The following is a 7,014-nucleotide window of genomic DNA, read 5'->3' on the forward strand; positions in this document are numbered from 1 at the left end:
AAGACTCAGTTTTGAGTCTCTTCTGGTCTTGGAGCACTAGAGCTAAAGATGCCATTTATAAGGGTTTACTTGGTGCTAGGCACTATGCTTGGAGCTGGACACCTACTGCTCCATCTCATTTACTCCTTAGAACAACTCCGAGAAAGGTGTGGGGATTACTGTGCCCATTTTACAGATGGGAAGACTGAGGCTCAAATTGGTTTAATCATTTGTCTAGGACTGAAGCCAATGCCCAGACCCTTTCCATCATGCTGCACTGGTCTGATCACTCTCAGGGGCAGAGGGGAAACGTTAAATGGCTGGGGGAGTGGGCTTCTCACTCTTCAAATGGTCCCATATCTGAGGAGGTAACAACAGCAGCCACACCAAGCAAGTTTGGAAGGAGGAGAGGGTCGGGTGTATTCTTGGGCAAGTACTTCACTCCTCCACACTCAACTGCAACTCAACTTCAAAAGGACATGACAGCCAGCCTTTTGGGGTGGCCATGGGATTGGATGAGAAAGTGTCTGTAAGCACTGAGCATTCAGGAAGTGCTCTGTAAGTGGCCCATGTTACCTGTATTAGGGTGTCCGCCTTCAGGGGGAGTCTGTGAGCAGAGGGTTTCCTGCTAGGGCCGTGATTGCCTTGATGGTGCCAGTGAAGAAAGCCAGAGGGCCTAGAGGAAAGGCCAGCTCTACCTTCAGGCACCTCGGGGCACCTAACCTCTGTGCTGGGTCCCTCATCAGAAAATAGAAATACCCATCAAATGCTCAATTTTTTAGCAGGCTTCTGAGAATATTAATGGAGATGGTGGGTGTGAGTGTATTTTATAGGCCCCGAGTCTCCCTCTAACCCCACCTCACCTGAACTGCGGTTCCCTGAGGAGAGGAGCAGAGTCTCAGACTCTCTTCCAGCCCCTCCTCTCCCTCCCCAAGAAGGTGACCAAAAGCTATTTGCAGAAAAGCCAAATAGCCCATCTGCCCACCAAAAAGAGGGTGTCCAATGCAGAGTCTAAGGCCCGAGGCAATTTCAGAGTTTGAGTCAGAGGTAGCGAAGTGGAAACGAGTGAGCCAAACTCAGCCTCAGACAAGTCGCTTAACCTTTCCCGTACCTTGGTTTCCCTGTTAGGACATTTGGCATAATCACAGTAATGCCTAGGATTATTGTGAGGAGTAGAAGAATTAATATATGTAAAGTGCATAAGAACTGCCTGACACATAATAAGTGTTGGCTATATGTTACTATTATTATTATTATTATTATTATTTGATTCACCGGATGTCAAAGATTCTGGATTCACGTGTCTTCAGATGGCCTCTTCATGTTAGCCCAAGTCTCCACCACTCCCTCTTGTCCTACACCCAGCCTGCCTCCCTGCCTGGCCCCAGAAGGTCCCTGGTTTGAGTTGCCAACCACAGCCTGTTCCTTTGTCCTCATTGTGCCTGCCAGATAACACAGGCTGTTGGTTCCTGCCACAGAACAATGACGATTACAAACCTGAGCTAGACCAGCCCTCTAACAATCAGGCAAACTCAAGGCAGGGTCCTGAGCTGCCTCGCACGCCCATGGCTCCACCTCAGCTAGCTGTGCGTCCTCCGGCAAGCCCTTCCTCACCTCCAGGCCTCAGTCTCCCCTGGTGTCAAATGGGCTCCAGAGCTCCAGTCCACCTCCCAGGCTTGTTCTGAGACGGGGACAGTGAAGGGGACCTTTCACCCCGCCAAGGTCCCTGATTCCCTTCTCAGCAGAGCTGGGGAGCTCTCAGCCTGTCCCCTCTCAATGCTGAAAAGAGAAATCCCACACCAGCTGAGACAGAACTGCGACGAACCGAGATTATCCAGGTGCAGGTTTTATTATCATTGATAGGGGAAAGGTGCCTAGAGGGTTACATACAAGCCGTGACTTCCAAGGTGATGTTTACAAATTCCTGCACATGTTTATTACCACAGCCACCACACAGCACAGCAGCACCTACAATGCTTCCCCCAAGCAGAACACAGCTGTGGGTCAGGGCTCTTCCCACCCACAAAAGGATGCCCAAGAAGAGGAGGAGACCCGGGTACTGGGGGTGAAGTTTACACATGGCAAACCCTGACCCATGGGCAAGGGATGCAAGCTGGATTTGGACATCATGGCTTCAATCCCACCCACCCTCACTGCCTGTTCACACCAGAGGCACCCTGCCCCACTCTGGGGATCCCTTAGAAGACACAGCAGGGTCATCTTAGCCAGGGCTAGGGAGGGGAGCAGGCCTGCAGGGGCATGGGGGGAGAGGGACTCTGGGATCTGCCCCCTTGCCAGTGGCGCAAAGTAGGGTAATATGGGGTTTTAACTCATAGGCTGGCTTTCTCACATCCCTGAAGTAGGCGGGCGAGGCCAGGGGTTTGATGTGTTTGTATACCACGGGCTCAGATGTATGGTCAGGCATCTAAGGAGGAGGGAAAAAGGGGGTCACAAAGGGGTAGGGCATACAGGGCTCAAGACATTCTTAGACCCCAAATTGATTTTACAGGAAACGGGGCTCACTCCTCCAGGGGTTCCCTGGCCTAGGCTGATCGCCGCCCAGGGTGCTGCCGCTTCTCTTCAGCCCCCTGGCCCCTGCTCAGGTCATCCAGGAGGCCCAGCAGAAGGCTGGCTTGACCACAGGATCCCCGGGGCCCACATGGGCTTCCCAGGGCCCTCTTTCCCGGATGCTGGCGTTTCTCAGGCATCAGCTCTCCCTCCTCCTCCTCCTCTTCCCAGCTGCTTTGGGCCTGGGGATCCACCAGCCGTCTGCCTGGGTGCTGCCTCTTGGTGAAAGCGTACCCAAGCCAGGAGGAGCGCCGGCCAGGGTGCTGCCGCTTCTGCTGGCTTACATCCTCTGACCACGCAGCCACATCCTCCTGCCGGCCAGTGTGCTGCCGTTTGTGGGGTCCCACGGCCCCTCCTTCTTCCTCTTCCTCTTCAACTCCCTCTTCTAACCCCTCCTCCCTTTTGCCTGGATGCTGACGCTTGGAGAGCCAATGGGGTTGAAAGATCTGGGACTCTGGGGAAGGAAAGAGGCCAGTGAGGGACCCCCTGACCCCTAGGTGCCCACTTCAGCCTTCCTCCCAGTCAAGGCAGATCCCCACAGCACTCACCCAGATTCATGGCCTTGCACCTGCCTCTCAGGTCTCACAGACACATAGACACTCACACAGATGGTCAAGGGCATGGCCTCTGGTTCCAGTCTCAGCTCTGCCACTCTCTAGCTGTGTGACCGTAAGCAACTCACTTAACTTCTTTGAGCCTCAGTTTTCTTCTGTGTAAAATGGGGTGTGCGAGGGTAATAACAGTACCTATCTGATGCTTAGGAAGATCCTATCGTGTGATAAGGTGTTTGAAGTGCTTAGAACAGTGCCAGGCATAGTAGGTAGTAATTAACACTGTCATAGAACAGTGCCAGGCATAGTAGGTAGTAATTAACACTGTCACATACAAAAAGACTCTCTCTCCCTGGCACAGAATCTTTTCCACTGAAGGTCTGCCCTCTGAAATATTCCCGAAACTGCGTTGGAAAAGGAGTCTGGTCCCAGGAAAGGGTCAACTCACCACCTGCCGAGGGTGTGGCCAGTGGGAGTTTCTGAGCTTCTGAAAGGCAAGAGGCTGAATGACCAAGTCGCTCCCTCCCCTTTGCGGCCGAGTTTCCCCTAAACCTCTTGGGCGTCCTCCTCTCAACACGCAGCCCCACACAATCTTGCCCCTCACCTGATTCGCTATCTTTCTGGTCCTCTCGGAGTCGCTGGAGGTCTTCCCGGAGGAGGAGGAGGGGCTCCGCCTGCCGCAGCAGGTCGTCCAGGCCCAGTTGCTCGGCGGCTATAGCCGCCTCCTGCTGGGCCACCTCCGGCTGTGCGCGGACACCGGTCAGGGTCAGGGTCAAAACCATGGCAAGCAGAAACCAAGGGCCGGACATCGTGGCGCCTGGGGTAGGGAGGACAGGGAGAGAGCATAGGTGCGCCGCGCTCCCCTCCCAGCCCATTCTATCGCCCGTTTTCCCGTCCTACCGGAACCCCGAGGCCAGGGGGAACCAACCGTTCAAACACCCTTCCGGAGCAGGACCACCTGCCACCTTAGGGCGGGGCGGGGACAGCCGGAGGGTCTCCCTCGGGTCCTGGGCGTCCTCACCCGTAGGGATGCTTGGAGAGCCTGCCCGCGCCCAGTTCTGCCTGCGCGAGCCTGGAAGCCGTGGGAGCCCCATCGCCACCGCCACTTCTCAAGGCTGCGCGGAGCTGGGGCTGACTCTCCAGGAGTGGAAGCACCAAGACTGCAGCGCGGGCCCGACGGCCAGGATGCTAATTGCAGCGTTGCAGGCTAAAATTCTCCCCAAGTTTCCCAGCGCAACGCTCTCATTCCAACACTCCTTCTACAACGTTCTGACTGCAACGCGGACTCTATTTCTAATGCTAAGATTCTATGGCTAGGCTACGAATCTAATTCTAACGCTAAAATCCTAATTTCAACGTTAATTCCACCGCTAAAATCCTATTTTAGCGCTGAGAGTGAGATTCTAAGGCTGAGATTCGATTCCACCGCGAAAATTCTGTTTCTAACGTGCGGATTCGTCCGGATTCGAATTCTAACTCCCAAGATCTCCCGCCGATGTCCTGCCCAGCTGGCCCCCCGGCAGGGGTAGGATGCGAACCTTCCCACGACGCGCTGCGCGAGCGCTGCAGAGGCCGGGACGTGCGTGCCCACCCGGGAGGGACCGCCACCACTGCGCCCGCGCCGTGCCTCCGTCGGGCCCCGGCCTGAGCTGTGGAAGAGCCGGGGGTATGAGCGCAGCGCCCCTCCTGGGCGCGCTCCGGGCTCGAAAGCCACCGCTTTCCGTGGGGCGCACCCGAAGGCGGGCGGAGGGCCCCCTTTCCAGGGCTCCAGACGCGGCCTGCGGGGGAGAAGGGACAGAGGTGGTTACCTGCCCGGCGCGAGCTCCGCGGACTGGTCCGGGATCCTGTGCTCCGATCCGGAGTTTTGGGGTCTGGAGTGGGCGGGTCAGGAGTCGGGGAACGCTCGCAGGACCCGGGACGCCGGCTGCCAGCTTCTCGGCGGGGCTGCCGCTTATATCTGCGCGAGGCGGCGGCGCGGGTGAGGTCAGCGGGGAGGGGTCGCGGCCGCCGGGAAGGGACGCTGACGGCAGCCGGCCCCGTGGGTACCCCGCCTGCCCGCCTGCCCGCCTGCCCGCCAGCTCCGCCGGAAATATGGGGCGGGGACGGCGGGGGCGGCGGAGGGTGGGAGGGGGAGCGAGGAGGCATAAGCGGCAGAATAGGGGGCTGGTGCCGGGTGGTTTCTGCACCCAGCTTCGAAGGTCTTCGAGAACACTCGTGTAGGGGAGAAAGAGAGAGTTGCTGAGAGAATCACACAATTACAAAGGTGCACACAGGAGAAAATCGGAGATAGATAGAGACAGAGACTGAGAGATGCATACAGAGAGAGATACAGAGCAGTCATACACCAGAGAGACCGAAAGACACAGAGACAGGACGGGAGGTGGCGAAGGGAGGGAGAGTAAGGGAGACTGAGAAGGGAAGAAAGTGGACAAGTGGACCTGGGCTTTGATCTTGACTATGTCACCTCTGGAAAATGCCTCCCCCTCTCTGGCCAAATTTCCTCATCCGTACAGTGGGGGAGGGAGACAGTTTTCAGAGTTCCAAAACTGATGGCCTATGGGCTACCACTAGTTCATAACTGGTTTTGTTTGATTCCCATAGTGTTTTTGAAAAAAAAATCTGGTTAACCAACATTTTAAAACCAGGAGAACTCAGGAAAAATATGGATTTATGGCTTCTCTTGAAAATCTCTTGGGAAAATGTGGTCTTGCATTTCCTCCTGACAACAGCCAGCTGGAGCTGAGCCTGGCCGATCCTGGTCACTACACTTTCCACCACTTTCTTATTTTTTTTTTTAATTTATTTATTTATATTTATTTATTTATTTATTTTTGGCTGTGTTGGGTCTTCATTTCTGTGCGAGGGCTTTCTCCAGTTGCGGAGAGCGGGGGCCACTCTTCATCGCAGTGCGCGGGCCTCTCACTGTCGCGGCCTCTCCTGTTGCAGAGCACAAGCTCCAGACGCGCAGGCTCAGTAGTTGTAGCTCGCCGCTCCGCGGCATGTGGGATCTTCCCAGACCAGGGCTCGAACCTATGTCCCCTGCATTGGCAGGCGGATTCTTAACCACTGGGCCACCAGGGAAGCCCTCTCCACCACTTTCTACTTCCAATGTGTGGCTCTAGTCACGGAGGAGGGACATTGGAGTTTCTGACTCCCGGATGAGAAGTTTTTTTGGATCTACCTCACCCAGGCAAAAGAGGGGAGGGGATACAGGGAAGAGAAAAGCATAGATGCCGAGGAGCTTGTCCACCAATCAGTCCCCAAAGTCAGATGATGCGTTGGAGGGGAGCGTTGCCACATCTAGTACTAGGCACAGCCTCCGTACTGAAACATTTAACGGGCACCCACAGTGGGCCAGGCTCCTTGGTCCCTCCTGGAGAGACAGAAGTGTGCCAGGCATACTTAGTGGGAACCACATTTTAGGCAGAGCAAACAACATCAGTGAAGGCATCTCCTACCTCTGGACAGTCTCAACATTATTCTCTCTCCCCATACGATATTTCTTCAGCCTAAAACTTTGAGTACCTGTTGTACGTCTCAGGCCACGCTGGTGGTTTGACAAGGGAACGCAAAGTGTTTCATTGTTACTCCTTTCCTTGGCAGAGCACCCAACTTCCCAGGTACCTCCACCATCTCACTGCATCCTTACATCACCCTTACATCATCCTTACATCTCAAGATAAGTGAGATAGGGACTATTAGTCCCACTTTACAGATCGGGACACAGAGGCCTGGAGAGGCAGAAAGACTTTGAAAGCTAGAGGTGGAAGGGAACTTTCAGATCACCAGCTATAGTCCGCTCCTTGTTTTTAGACGAGGAAACTGAGGTCTGGCGAGATGGCCTGATCACCTTCCCAACTCCCAGGCACACTTCATGTCCCCAGGCTTGATCTCACAGCCAGACCCCAGGATTTGA

At 55.2% G+C, this 7,014-nt stretch overlaps 1 protein-coding gene across 1 annotated transcript; it reads right to left on the reverse strand.

Moving 5' to 3' along the window:
- Positions 1-1,809: 1,809 nt before the first annotated feature.
- On the reverse strand, positions 1,810-5,156 carry TRH (thyrotropin releasing hormone). Its single transcript, XM_082346656.1, has 3 exons — positions 4,907-5,156; positions 3,703-3,915; positions 1,810-3,001 (listed from the first exon to the last, which is right to left on the reverse strand). The coding sequence occupies exons 2-3, from the start codon at positions 3,905-3,907 to the stop codon at positions 2,523-2,525; spliced, it is 684 nt and encodes a 227-aa protein (XP_082202782.1). The 5' UTR covers positions 3,908-3,915; positions 4,907-5,156; the 3' UTR covers positions 1,810-2,522.
- Between the last annotated feature and the right edge of the window lie 1,858 nt (positions 5,157-7,014).

This window comes from Balaenoptera borealis, assembly GCF_965194805.1.
Source record: "Balaenoptera borealis genome assembly, chromosome: 12".
Lineage (NCBI taxonomy): Eukaryota > Metazoa > Chordata > Mammalia > Artiodactyla > Balaenopteridae > Balaenoptera > Balaenoptera borealis.

Bases quoted from the DNA above. Each gene is read 5' to 3' on its own strand.
- TRH (XM_082346656.1), bottom strand. From the start codon at position 3,907: ATGTCCGGCCCTTGGTTTCTGCTTGCCATGGTTTTGACCCTGACCCTG. The intron at 3,002-3,702 runs GTGAGGGGCAAG...TTCCTTCCCCAG, and splicing joins CCAGAAAGATAGCGAATCAG to AGTCCCAGATCTTTCAACCC.